At 39.2% G+C, this 14,956-nt stretch overlaps 1 protein-coding gene across 6 annotated transcripts in view; it reads right to left on the bottom strand.

Moving 5' to 3' along the window:
• The window catches only part of MTUS1 (microtubule associated scaffold protein 1), a 109,294-nt gene that overhangs the window by 17,944 nt on the left and 76,394 nt on the right, over positions 1-14,956 (bottom strand). For all 6 annotated transcript variants that reach the window (XM_015862199.2, XM_085545340.1, XM_015862198.3 and 3 more), the window contains one exon: positions 8,875-9,092. In XM_015862199.2, coding sequence (XP_015717685.2) covers positions 8,875-9,092 — 218 coding nt within the window. The remainder of the gene's footprint in view (positions 1-8,874; positions 9,093-14,956) is intronic.

Here is a 14,956-nt window from a genome sequence, read left to right as displayed (position 1 = left end):
ATAGCAAGGACACTTGAGTTACCCCACTGTGATCAGGTGAAAATGTGGCAGCAGAAAATACGAGGAGGTACAAGGTGGGAGGAGAACGTGACAACTTCAAGATGACAAAGCCAGGAACAGAATAAATTACCAAATTACTGATCTGGATTTTTGTTACAAAACTACAAAGCGCAGTTACAGGCTTAAGAGTGTTTTTCCTAGCAACCAGCTGTTTTTACTACAGTTCAAACAGATCATCCTAATAGTATTTTAGACAAACAATGGAGAGAGCATGTCAAGGGCAGAACAACTCCCATTGCTCCGCTTCCTTTAAAAGCAGGATGCTCTGTAGAGGTCTACATTCCAAAGCGAACAAGAAACGTACTTCACATCAAGCACATCAACAACCAACCTTCTGGGCCATGCACATATACCAGATGTTCACCTGTGACAAGAGATACCTACAAGAGCTAAGGTACCAGCACTTCCAACTGGCAGGCATTGCTCAAACCCACGCAACGAATTTGCAGACCCCAAATCACAGAGTAAGCAGTTTTATGGCAAAGTGGCAAATCTTACTGTCAGCATATTTCCTTACAAGTCTGTGCCAGGCCAGTTGCTATGGGTTTCTCAGTCCATTTTACTGCTGGCCAGCTGGTGTGGAGCTCCACGTTCCACTTGCCAGTCACAACTTAGAAAGCACCAGGTTGGCCGTGCTCCCCTAAAAAGAGGGCTCAAGAGTCCTGTTTTACTTTGGCAAGCCTTTCCTCCCAAGTTAACAGTAGCAAGCCCTTCAGCAGATATCAAATGCAAACAACAAAACTATGGCAGAATTTCAGTCTAAAGTGCATGTGCTCAATAAGCTAATGCCACCCATTAACCACACATTACAGTCTACATCTTCCACCACACTCCTTTTTGGAAAGGAAATGTGTGCTCCTTAGAAACTGTACTAGGAAAGAAATCTAAAGATCTAAATATCAAGCAGCAATGTGGGATCAACAAGAAAGCCATAGATCACATATCACATTTCACTATCCTACTCCATGCAATACATCACTCTTGCAGGATTTCTGCAGCATTTCCAACTTAGCAAACTCCAAACAACTGTTGTTCTACAAAGTCCCACCACTTTCTCAATTCTCAGATTAATCTTTCTATATCTTGTGCAGCCTTGTACTGTAAATGTTCACTTTCTGGTTTGGAACAAGTACCGTGCATGGCTCCAACAGAACAATGCAAAATACCAGCATATTTACTACGGAACAGCCACATCCCATGTTCAGTTCTGAAATATTTCAAGAAATAAGCTTGTACTGTGGAACTCTTTTCATGACAAACATCCCTGCTTATACTGGGATATTCTTCTCCTAAGGCTGCGAAGCAACACGGTCCCTGCCAACAGAAGAGGGAACAAGGCTGAGATGATGCTACTACACAGCACTCCATGGCATGCACAAACACAGGAAGCTTTGAGTCATACTTAAAGGCAGTAGTTATACCTGCTACAGGCAGAACTGAAAGGTTGGAAGCATCTCTGCTAAGGATGGCTGTAGATCAGTGGTCTAGCTTTATCACTAATAGACCTCCTAAACAAGTCACTTCAAGAGTCGACAAATATGGGAGGCAAACAACCTTCAACATATAAAATGCACTAGCTGTTTTATAAAACATTCTGTTAGAAAAGACTAAATAAAACTTGTTCAGAATGCGTAAGACAGAAATTCACCAGGGCAGCAAAGAATGGAAGCATCTGTGTGCTTTACTGTCATATATAAGGTCAAATTAATTTGATTCCAGGAAAGGAAGGGCTGGTTTTGAAAGCCATCTGATATCAAACCACAAGCACTTACTCCTGAAACCTCATTCAGAGGGAAACATTGACTATTTTAAATAAATGAATAAATAAATAATGGTTATTTGCAAGCAATTCTGTAACGTTAGAGCTTACACCTTACAGGACACTGACCTTCTTTGTACAGAGGAACAGATTATCATTTAACTATTTTTATTATTACTTGAGTGGGCTCAGTTGTCAACAATTCCCAGCAAAGGGTGAATCGCTCTCATCCAAACAGATACTCCCCTCAACCAGACAAAGCACTAATAAGTGAAGCTTGCTCCATCTCTGTGCTGCAGCAGCCAAGAAAAGATCACCAGCCATAATGTAGAAACTGAGTCACGCCTTTGTGTAAACTCCAGTCTCTTACATGTCATCAGCTATAACTCAAAAGTAGTTATGAAAGGGTAAAAAAAGGTCATTCACATCCGCTCTGTGGTATTAAATGAGAATTGATTATTTTGGTCCTTACATTAGGAGCAGGAACTGGTAGAAGTACTCTACCTTGCTGGCAAAGCCCTGTCCTCTAAATAAATCTCAGAGGCAAAACAAGCTAAAGAAGTTAGCCAAGGAAGTGGCAAATGAAACAGCCTTTACCCTCTGCCCCAAGTGCATTTTTGAATGGAGAAATAGATTATTACTGCAATTACTGAAAATGACATTAATCATCTCAAATCAGTAAATCTAGCATGAAATTACTACTCTCAAACTACTTGATATTGTTAGGCATGTTGCCTTTTAATAAGACAAAACAAGCAATAAATTATCACCTGTCCTTGACTTACTGCTTCAAAGAGAATTAAATTAAGCCTCAGATTATGCTTCCTTGAGCAGCTAAGAGAGACTTACTGTAACTTACAATATTTGACTTCTCTCATTTGCTAGATACTTCTACGGAGAATGAAGTATTCATTCCCTGATGTTTAGTATGTGAAACACTAAAGCACAGAACCAGCCAAACAGGATTCCTATGAGTCACCTCATATTTAACATGGGTATTACAGTTGTGAGCTCTTCAGGCTTTTACAAACTTTAGATGGGTTCTTAGCACCATACGGGAACACTGTCTTCCAAAGTTAGGTCTAGATACAGTAATATCCACTATTGATCTTTATAGCCCATTTTCTTACTCTGAAAGATTTCTGAACTGTGATATCAGTTAGAACACGTCATACAGAATGACTTCTCTTCCCTGTGAAAATTCTGATCTCATAAGCAAGTAAATTCACCGTATTTGAGTAATTGCTCATTCCATTCTTCAGCATTTTCTGAAGCTTGTCTCAATTCATCTGATTCAAGCAATAGACAATGTTTCAAACAGATACCACGCAGCTTTGGCATAAATTCTAACATCTATGAAATTTTAATCATGTTTATGTTTATTTAGAATGTTAAGATTTGAAATTGTATGTTTGAGTGAAACATTACAGTATCTGCTTTAAGTCCTTTCAAGATGTTTAGAATTTCATCTGCAAAGGCAGTATAGAAAAGCACAACGATGTTACTGTAATTTCTTTCACTAGCCCCTCCTTTCATTTCCAATTTTAAGGGATACACCTAGATTGCTACTGTGTAATTAACTTTGCGTCGTCTTAAATAAATACATAAATAAAAATTAGGAGAAATAACAAGGTAGGGATGGGAACAGGCTTCCTCATGGAAGGCAAAGCTGGGTGCCTGAGACATCAAGCCTGCTTTGGACTCAAAGACTTGTATTCCCAACACACCTTTTGTTAAGAGTAGCAAGAGGAAAGGACTCCCAGTTCTTTCTGAACACTCAACCACACCTGGACTGAAGCGTCCTTCAAGAAGCTGGACAGTTAAGAGGTCACCAAATTTCAAAGTTGCCATAAATATTCTGCTGCTGAAAGGTTGCTATTGGTTGGCAGCTCCACATTACAGACAACTTGAGAATTACTTGAAACCTCTTTGCTTCCTAACAGCTCCCTGTAAGAAGATCAAAGGTTCCAGAGCCCAGGTTTTCTCTAAAGGGGAAGATGCTTTATACTTTTTAATGTGAAGAAACACAAATTATCTCAGTATATCCCCATTCTCTCTTTTGAAGAAAGAGGCATCCATATTTTCAAAACCCAGACCTGAAAAGCAGAAGTGCATTTTGAATGAGCATCCTAATGAAAACCAGACAAGTCTGATGTTAGGTTCTGGAAGGTCAAAATTATAAATTTAAAACTCACAGGCAGGCAGCTTGTGCTTAATGGCTCAGCCAACATATTTCATATTTATACACCAAAAATGTGATTGTTCCAAAACTCTTCTGTTTACCACTAAGGGTTTTGGTTTTAGTGATGTAATTTATACTTCAATTCCGCAAGGATATGCATATTCTCACCTAATGAACATTTTCTGTTACACTTTCATAAAGGTCAGGAGAAATTATTCTGATGCATGTTTCTCTGTGCACAGAAAAAACTCCTCAAGCGCCAGGAGATTCCCAAGGAAACTATCACCCTGACTCTTACAGTCATCTATGCATCAGGAAATGCCAGCTATAGTAGCTCATGGAATAATGGTGGACTTTTATTTCCACCTAGAAATACTAAAGACCATCTCAGCCTCACAATTTCTAGCTCATTACTAATGTTGCTTCCTGTATCATGTCCACAATTAATGGTACCCCCATATTACTTGTCCACGCTCCTTAGCCCCACAAATTACATTGCTCCTGCGACAAAAACTGCTTAAAGAAGTCACCATAGTCATTCCAAAGTAAAATTTGAATTGTAAACTCCAGTCTTCTCACAAGCATGCCAAGAGAAGGACAGCAGTAAAGTTTGGTTTCTGTTCATTTCTGCACCACAGGCACAGTTCTAATGCTTAAGTCTATTACTGAATCTTCTGGGAAGTGCTCTTGAATCACTTGAAAAAGATTTATTTTCTTACACTAGAAAAACAGACCTGTGTATTAATAAAACTTTTTTTAACTTGAATACTTCTCTAAGTGGCAATTAAGATGTATGCATTCAAACATGAGGATAAAAAGTCAATTCACACTTTCAAAATCAACCAAACAGTTTAGGCAATACACTTTCTCTTCACTTGAGGGGCAAGCCTTCCCTCAACAGCTTTAGAAGAGACAAAACCAGATTTTAAGACCAATTCAGTACTGAGTTAACAAAAACAAAGTGACAAATAAAAACCACAGTAAAACAAAACAAACGAACAAACCCAACAGTCCCAAAGCAATAGTGGCTTAATCTGAGCCCATACTGCTGAGAGCTTCTCAGGCCCACACTCCTGCCTCACACACTGATGATTTCTCATTCCTTCCTAGAGTTAACATGGGAAAAGCCCATAAAACTTTGGGTATGGACACTAGCCTATGAAGCCAGACACAGAATAGTTTCATTGTTGTTTGATTGCTTCTGTTTTATTTTGTGTACTCTCCCTCCCCTCAACTTCCTGATGGGGTTCCTGAGCTGGCTCTCCCTGGTGGGCACCAAGCTGTGCAGATTGAGTGCAGATTCCATAACCTGAGCCACAGCCTCTTTCACTAAATGTCTTAAACTGTACTTTCAATGTTTCAGTACACACAGCTACTAAGATTCAAACGTTGTGCTGCATAATTCAGAGATTATGTAATTAAAGTTTAATGGAAGACTGCTTTCCTTTGCACTATCGTATATTCACTATTTCCACTGTACTGTCACTTTTCCTTTCCTGTTTGAACATTAAAAAAAAGGAAGAGGTGACAGAGTTGCAGGAACTACCAGAGGTTTAGGAGGGGAATAGCCATCTAGACAGACTAGCTTGCTTTTGAAACATGCTTTTAACACAGTGTACACACAATTATCTAACAAAACTTGGTGCAGTTTGATGTTCTTGCCAGACACCTTGCTATACTGTGTTTAGTCTGCCATCAGGGTTTTAATCTAGTGAAAATTCATTGCAACAGGATCTCCTGCTCAACAGAAATTGGGTTTCACATAATAACCACTGTGTACTGGCTCATCTCGAAGACACATACTCAAATTCAGTACAGTCTTGGTAAAGGCACACAAATCATCTGGATAAACACTGACAGCTCAAGTGGTAAGGTATTATCAGAGCCAGCTGTTAATATTGACAGCTCCACGATAATGCTTGTAGCAAACACGTTTGAACTCACACAGAGTTTTGTGGCAGATTCCTGCTCAGCTGGAAACAGAACAGCAACCTCACAGTCTCATTTAACCCTTAGACAGCAGCCTTGCAACTTCACTCCAGAGGGCTGGCTGCACTTCTGACATAAGTGATTGCCAGCACATTCTAATTTTGTCCCTGGCTATCCCATTGCAAACGAGCGCATAAAAGCAACTTTAAACTTTTGTGCAGAAAAGCATCAGGAGCTCTTGGAGGGAAAAAGGAAAAATAGCAGCAGTTGAATCATCTCCCCTACTAACTTCAGCTTTGTCAATTCTTACTTCCATGGGGAATACAAGAGGCTAAGGTAAGTTCTGTCAAGAAACTCTGGCTAAAACATAAAGCTTTGAAGCAATGCAGCAGCACAGCCCAGCTCTTTTCACTATCTGACAGCACAGACTGCCCTCAGCCCCTGCCTCCAACCAGGAAGAAGGGTCCATGTCACTAATTTGGCAAAGAAATGCTCTCTCTTTGGCTGGGGTAGCTTTCTGGTAGCTGCAAGCTGAATCAGCCTTCAGCAGGGGCAGACAAGCAGCCAAGAGTGGGACCTCCTGATGACAGCATGGTATTTTATCAGCTCAGGCTGCTCTGTGTTACTTCATACTTGCTCAAGGAGGAGGAATGGAAGCACAATCTTGTTGCTCAGCTAAGCGTATATATATATATTTATTTATTACTTTTTTCAACTAGAAAACCTGCAAGCTACTTTTGTAAGAGCTGAAGATACTTTCTGCTGGTTCTGTGGCAGTTAAGGCAGGGACTTTCAGTTTGAGCTATACTTAACTGAAAGTTTCTCCCTCAACTAATTGAGCACATTCACAAACTACATCAAAAAAGGTCTCCAAGACCTACTTGCAAAAAAGAAATGCGTGGCCACTTGTGCTTAGGTTAGCTAAAGGAAAACCCACATTCCATCAGAAAAGAATGAGAAACAAACAAAAAACTTGTTACCCTTCACATTTTTCACTAAAATACAGAAATTGTACAGAATGCTTCTGCAGCTAATTAGCAGATTTCAAGGTATCAATTCTATCAACCATAACAGTCCTTCTGAATCCTACAGTAAGTACAGTAAGAGTGGAACCATCTTATCATGGGAGAGAACATCAAGAAGTGAAATAACTAAAAGCAAATAAATATGCCATTTTAAGCCCAGTTTTCAATTGCTTATGCTCAGCTTTTCATGACTACTCATTTTATATCATTAAAAATAAATGGAATTTCTCTTTCCACCCACCAGACAATACTGAAAAGAAAGAAGCAGCAAAATTATTACTTTCTCTCATATAGCTCTTCTCACTTTTCTGTCTTAGACACTTTTAAAAATAATCATTCCCATTATTTGCAAGGAAATAATGCTTAAATGGTAAACACACTGTAAAAAAAGCCTGAAAGTATATACTAAGATTTCCTACGTATTCGATAAAGATTTACAAAGTATTCCTGACATTTAAGATGCTGCAAACACAAAATATTTGAGAGAAGAGCCTATGCCTAGACTTTTAATTTTACAAAGCTAGCAAAAATTAAATTACTTATTATCAATTAATTAAAAGACTGAGTAGAAGTTTAGCAGGAAAAATGTCACAATTTCAGATTAGATGATGGGCATCCAAAATTCCTGAATCAAATTGCTCTGAAAATCTTTTATTAGAGAAAGGTGTTCCAATTCAGAGTTTAATAAGGAAAACAAACAAAAAAAACCAAACACACACACACACACAAAACCCCATTTGCTCTTAACTGAATTGACCAGACTTGAACTTAACCATAAAGCAATATTTTTAGTTGTTGAGAGTGAGCAGATATTATTCCATTAAAAAAGAATGTTATGTTTCTAGCAGCATCCTAAAACAACTTGGTGTTGTTTTTGCATAGTGAACTGTGAAATCACTGCAAATGGAATCTGTTAACATACACCTGGTATCAATCTGGGAACATTAGCTACATATGCAAAATAAACTGCTAATAAAGTCTACATCAACCACTGCAGCATAAATCCATAAATGCTGTAATTTCCTAAGCTCCAGATTTCTCTACTCTCAAAACATTTCAAAGCAGACCAACATTTTCTTGTATTTTATCAAACATACAAAGTGAGTCCATACATCAGATAGGACAAACAAGCATTAAAACACATCAGATTAATCCCACTCTAAGTTCCAGGTGTACTTCCAGTGGTGGTGTTGTTTCCAAATTAAAGTAAATAACTTTAAGACAACACTAATTAATAGATTATTAGCAATCAATAAATAGATTCAATAAATACATCCATTAACACCCTGCACTACATTCTCAATTGCTCAAAAATGTATCCACTCTATCTACCCTGGAATCCAATGTCAGATAAAGCAAAATCATGAAGATTTTCTGTTTCAGTAGTCTTCCCTACAGGGGCAGAACTAGAAGTGTACACTTGGAGAGGTGCTCAGCCATGAAGGACTATAAACTTTTAAGAATGTCTTCTCACAAAAATATGCGAGACTACAAAGAGTCAGTAAAACTGTCTTTTTTTACCTCCTTCTATCCAACTGAAGCCAGGAGCAAGTTTTCTGTGGAAAGACAGATAGGAAGTAGAGAAAAAATAGCTTTCATTCTATTTAATATGCAACTTAAAACTATTTCTAGACTATAAATATATATTAATATTTATTAAAAACCACACTAACACCAGGGCATTCTGTTATAATAGCACCATTAAGTAGAGGCCTACAGCTGACAGTTAACTGCAGTTGCAATGTAACAAATGTGTAAAAGAAAAAAATTAATAAGAATTATAGGAGGAGGAAGATACAAGAATGCAGCAACTGGAGTGGAAACAGACATTATTTATCACTGCACTAATATATTCAAAAACCACCGTTGAGAACAGTCGAACATACTAAAACTAGTACATACTGGTTCTATGTTTTTACCTCAGACTGGAGGTGCTGGATCACAACTGTCAATGCTTCAAACTTCTGGTTACTGCTTGACAAGAATTTCTTGAGCTGCAGGATGATTCCACTTTGGTTCTCACATTTTGTTTTGTACTGTGCCAACTCAGCTATTTTTGTGCCAGTTGAATGCACATCCGTGGAGGTTTGGGTCTGTATGCATGAGCTTTTAGGACTCCGCTGCTTGCCCTTGTCAACTGAAATAACAAAAACAACAGCAATTAATTAATATACACTTCATGTCTCATCAAAGCTTAAAGCTCAGTACAAAAGAAAACACTGCCTGAAACATTAACCAGGAGAAACAGTTATTTCAATAGCACTGCAGAGCTGATGATACCATCTGCCAGCTTAGGTTCTAGCACCATAACCTCACATACAACACTTTGCTCTTCACTCTTACCTTCATATAATCTGTGGTTTACCTTTCAGCATACTGCTCACACAGTGCTTTGAATAAATATTTTCATAAAACACAAGATTTCTGTCATCCTACCTGTACAGTGACTTACTGCTCTCTTAATGGTCTCTTCTGTTTGCAATGTGAATTTCAAGTTTTCTATACTCTAATGTAGCAGTGAATACTAAAGCACTTCTTCTCTACTTTCACTTATGTTTTCCTTCCTTTCAAAATGTTCACTGCAAAAACTCCACTCTACAGCTCAGGGTTGAGCTCCGTTAACCAAAGATCTTTCAACATCTTCTTAGTGTCAGCAGTTTCATTCACAAAGATGGTACTTTAAAACGCTCTACAATTTGAAATACATTTCAACTATGCCCTGCCACTCCTTACAGACCAAGAATTGCACAGCTCATTTAATACTCTTAGTAACAGTGCAACCTCAATCTCTTCACAGTACACAATCACATAGTGTCAGAGGAAAGAAACCACATTACATAATCCAGTGCTCAATTCATAAACACCGCAGATGTTACAGGTTTCTCCCTGCCTTTGGACTGAAAAGTTAGCACAGCACTTCCCCTTTTGATCATGCATGGAACAAGCAAAAACTTTTGCAATAAAAGGTTGATGCAACACACAAGTATCCCGTGGCATTTTAATGAAGACATCTACGCAGATTGCTTTATACAGTTTCAACTTAACAAGATAAAGTAACAAAACCTGAGAGGTGAGATTTAGAGGAAATAAGAACAGGAATGTGTGGGGAGAGAGAGACAAATTAATGGACTAGAAGTAGTTGCTAATGAATCCTTTTGAAGCCCAAACATCTGGTATGAAGGTTGTCAAGTGACACTTGAATAGTCCCAGCAGTAAAAGGCTCGAAGACATTAATGGAGAGCCAAAGCTTTATTGTTAATCTAACCAACACATCGTCTATTGCATTAAAACATCAGTCTTGCACAGACTTCACTCATTTTTAATACACGTGAAATAATGTTTCCTGTTCAATATATTTATGCCATCCGCACGTCTCTTGCTGAGCAGGGTGTGAAGGGCCTTCACATTTTCAAATAAATCCACTCTAGGCAAGAGGTTCTGCCTTCCCTTTTAGTTAGAGAAAAGTCAGCACATTGTTTTATAGCGTTCAGATACTCTTGTATTCTTGGAGCTTTGGAGATGCTGACTGTTGCAGAGTAAATTTTCAATTAGAAATACGCATTGCAGATTAACAGCAGAGCAGTTAAAAGGTGTCAATATAACCCAAATCAAAAGACAAATTCTGATCAGTAGAGCCAAGCAAATCAAATTCATTTGCCTGTTCTAGGTAGCTTATTTTTACCATCCTTTCAATGAACCTGACTAGTTATTTTCTCACAGTACAGGCACAATGCCTTTTGAAATAGATCTCTTTACATGAAAAGAGGGTGCAATTTTGATAGCCTTCTTGTTAGATTCCCAGCAGTCTCACATCAAATACTATATTAGTAGCAAATACCTGTCGGCTTCTGAAGGTTGTTAAAGAAAAAGTAAATTAGTCAGTAGAGACATTAATTAAGGGGAGAGGGGAAAAAAAAACAGCAAACCAACAAGGCAGAGACTAGAGAATAAACATGTATGTTCAGCCCTTCCCTACCTAAGTAGCTCATGTACTCCTACTTACAATTTATTCCACCTCCCTCTCTGAATGCTCCCCTTACAACAAAGATAATTCAAGCACTATTCCTGATTTAAAGGTGCTTGGTAAACTCACTAATACAGGTACTCATGTCATTACTTAATTAAATGTATGAAATGACTAACATCAATTTGTTACGACCCTGACAAAGCCACTTTAAACTTCCACAAAGGACTGCAGACAAGATGCACTCGGGAAAGTAGTTATATCAGATACAGTTACCTAATGAAGTTGTTTTTATTTAAATACGCTGATACAACAGCTAACCACAAGCAACACAGCAATCAGACAGCTGCTCTTCCCACAGTTCAGCCAGCCTTCACCAGCTTGCCAGTCACTGGTTTTACTGCAGTGCCCAGAACACCAAGGCGGTTCAGAGATGTTTATTCCAACATCCACCCAAGCCAACTCTGGATACTATACTAAAAAAAGCTGAACAAAAAGCATACACAAAAATTCCCTGACATTCCTGTTGGCAATTTTATCAGACGTGTGCTATGCACAACCACTTCAAATGTTGAAAAGTATTTCTTAGCTAGCATGAAACCTCCATAGCATGAACTGTCTCTACAGATTAACACCAGCAGTGCTCCAATGCTTATTTATGGCCCATGTACCTCTGGGCAATGACAGACTGTTTCCAGATTTATATAAAGGCATGCAATGATGTCAAAACAAAAGCCATATTCTCATTAAAACAAAGCACCAAGAGTCTAATCACTGATATAACATATCAATGACAGACTCTAAATTAAAGACAGTATCAGTTACCAGCTCAAGTCCTCCTCGCTTTGCCATTTTTGATTGCCACCTTTAGACAAATCAGACTTGGAATGCGAAATGTTTTTCCTCCCTCTAGCTAGGTTCTGGACTCTTCTCCCGTAGACAAGAAAACACTGTATCAAATCTACTTGAGATGCTCAATTTTTGACTATTTTAAGTCATAGATTCTCAAGTTTTGCATGCAGCACAGTATCCATACAGAGCAAACAATGTGGGGTATTATCCTCCTTCTTCCCATCAAAACAGCAGCAGTAATTTTGCAAAGATTGAGCCTTCTGATTACTGAATCACTCACATCTCTTTTTGCTGGCAAAAAGAATATCCCATGACCTTGTAAAGGTCCAGAAATCTTCCCACTCCCTGTGAGGTCACTACATTGACAGCAGCCACAGATTTGTTCTTTGATGAGAAAATTTGTTTCCCCCCCCCCCCTCTTTTTTTTTTCCTTTTCTCCTTTTTTTTTGTAAAAGAGAATTATTTTCCATACAGATTCTCTGGTTTAGAGGAGATCATGAACAAGAAACAGAGAACCGTTCATACATTAGTTTGCATTACACCTAAGTGCTTCAGGACAGCACAGTACTTGAACGGCCAGCTACGTCTGGACTTGCCAGATACTGCTGGTATCCCAAGCCTCTCTATCTCGTGCGCTGCTGGCTTACCAGGTGAAGCGTCTGTCACTCACTTTGTTTGCAGAGCCAAATCAAAGCCTCTCTTTGCTTATCATATACCAGGAAGGTCTGTGTAGTAATGTCCACATCTTCTAGAAATTATTTCTTTAGCCAGAGATGCAATTTATCAAAATCATTCCAAATGCCAAAAACAAACTATCTGACAAGCTCAAATAAGAACAACCTTGCTTCTCTCCTCACACTTCTGCAGTCACCATTGTCTTACCACTAAGCACCTTCTTTTCAGGTTCCTCTTCCAAGCTGTCAGCTTCCACAGGCTTTTGAAAACTCAGGTGTGTCTTGTGTAAGCATTTTTCAAAGAAAAACCCACGTTCAACATTTTCTTTTGTAGGAAGGTGCAGGCTGGTAAAACCTCCCCGTCTTTCTTCCATCTTTTGGAAAGCCTTATCTACACATATTAAGTTGGTGCTCACTTCTTTGATCAGTAAGACCAGATCAGCCTGAGTATTTAACCGAGCTTCCATCTCTTCCCTTACTCGCTGGATTTCTTCAAGTACATTTCTTATATCCAAGTGACTAGATTTCATTTCTGCTTTCAGTTCTTCTTTCACCTGCTGCTCACTCCTCTGCAGTGCCAGCACTGTTCTGATTTCTTTTTGAGATGTTTCCACGTCATGCTTCAGTTCCTTCTGTCCAGCTTCCATCGACTCCTGACAAGCTTTGACTTCTGCCAACAATGCAGCAAAGCACTCCATCCTGATCCCACAAGTCACAGGACTTCTTCCAGTATCACAGCTTCCAAGCAGTCAGGATCATTTGTGAGGTAGAAACTGATTTCTCAGATAGCAAGAGAGCTAGCACATGCCCCTTGGTATGGTCCTACCTCAATTTACAGCTCACTTCAGCAAAGGCATCAAGTAAAAGCCTAGCACTAGGCAAAACTAGTACTCCATAAAACACTTCAGTAAGCAAAGCTGAAGAGTCAAAGCTCCATTCTCAAAACTTCACCAAAGCACTAATCAGTTTAATTGGCAGATTGTGCCACACCTGAATTTTTTAAATCTTTTGCTGACATCACCGTATGTGGGACGTCACCCAGAAAGCCACTCCCAGCTGTCATTTGATCTGTACATCAATGAAGAATGCCTGGGCATCAGCTACCAGTGTTGTTGCAACGCAGTCAAACAGTGCAAGAACACTGTGGCCCTTTCTTTTTTAACAAAGGCTCAAACAAACCAATTGCCTGAGGGAGTTGAAAGCCAAAAAGCTCAACAACAGTTGGTTATTTCAACCATGTATGCAATAAGGTGGTTGGGCACCCATCCTTCTGCTAATGTTTGCAATGAGACATGATGACCAAAGCAGTGAGGACCTTGGCCATTGGCCCACTTCCATTGAATATTCTCATCATTACTACAGCTGGTAATGCTCATTTAGCAATCTATTGAAGAACCCAGAAACTGAGGACATTCTCCAGTTAACGAACAATGAACACTTAAAGACAACGTGGGAAAACTGACTAATAACCTGTTCTTGGTAGGTTAAGGAGATTGTTGGCAATCAGCTCTGAGTTAACTTCTCTCTGTAGAAGATAAGGCTTCTGAATTCTAAGTGCAGAACTCAAAGTTTTAAGCTCCATGTAATAACAGGAAATCTAATTACACCATGCTGTTGTTCTGTCGGTGATTTAATTACTCAGTTACTTGATTTGGTTTGAAAAAATGACCATCCATTATAGACCTTAGGCTATAGAAAGCCTCAGGCAAGTGATCTGACATTCAGAGTAGCACCCAGCATACAGAGTAGGTCTTCCCAGCATCACTGAAGTTAACAGTTGAGAGCTTTTACATACTACCTTTATAGTTTGTAAGTTGGCTCCAAGGTGCAGTTTTTCCTGAAGAAATGATGATAAACGCCCCAGAGCAGAGGACCTATGTTGTCCATTGGAAACTGCAACAAACCCACGAGCATGGTTTTGAGATGGGAAGCATTACAAATAATAATGATAGCCTGTGCACAACTGCAGGATTTCTGGCTCACCACAGTGTTGCTGACCCAAGAACCAATCTGGCGAGTCCAGCTTGCAAGGCAATGTTACTCCTCACTTTCGACTTAGCCTCCTACACAAGTCCAGGCACACTCACGGGAAGGAATCAGACATGTTCCGCATGCAGCTTGCAGGCACTGCCCAGCTATCTCATACACTATCACAGCTTCTTAGTGGACACACATTTCAGGCAACAGTTTGTTGTTGTTTGTTTCCCCCAAGTCTCTGCATTAACTACTAGAAGGCCAGATACACACTTTCTGGTGGCACAGCTGTATTTAGGAAACAGGATTTTCCTAGTACAGTTACAGGCCATATGTTTACTCTACCCCTCTCCTCCAGCCCTACTTCTAGCTGGACAGCCACCTTGAGTATTCCTGAGTGCTAGTGATCAAGCACAGCCAGCACTGAAAACCAGCACACAAAATAGACTGCAGAAGCACAATCTGAGTTTTGAATTCAGGTAACAACACCTGTGACAAAATGGAGAAAGCAGGTGGAAAGAGATTTAAAAACCTCAG

This window comes from Coturnix japonica, chromosome 4 (genome assembly GCF_054131305.1).
Source record: "Coturnix japonica strain WE chromosome 4, WE-NBRP24, whole genome shotgun sequence".
NCBI classification, from domain to species: Eukaryota; Metazoa; Chordata; class Aves; order Galliformes; family Phasianidae; genus Coturnix; species Coturnix japonica.
Note: the sequence above shows the minus strand (reverse complement) of the source record. Positions and strands in the feature narration are given on the sequence as shown.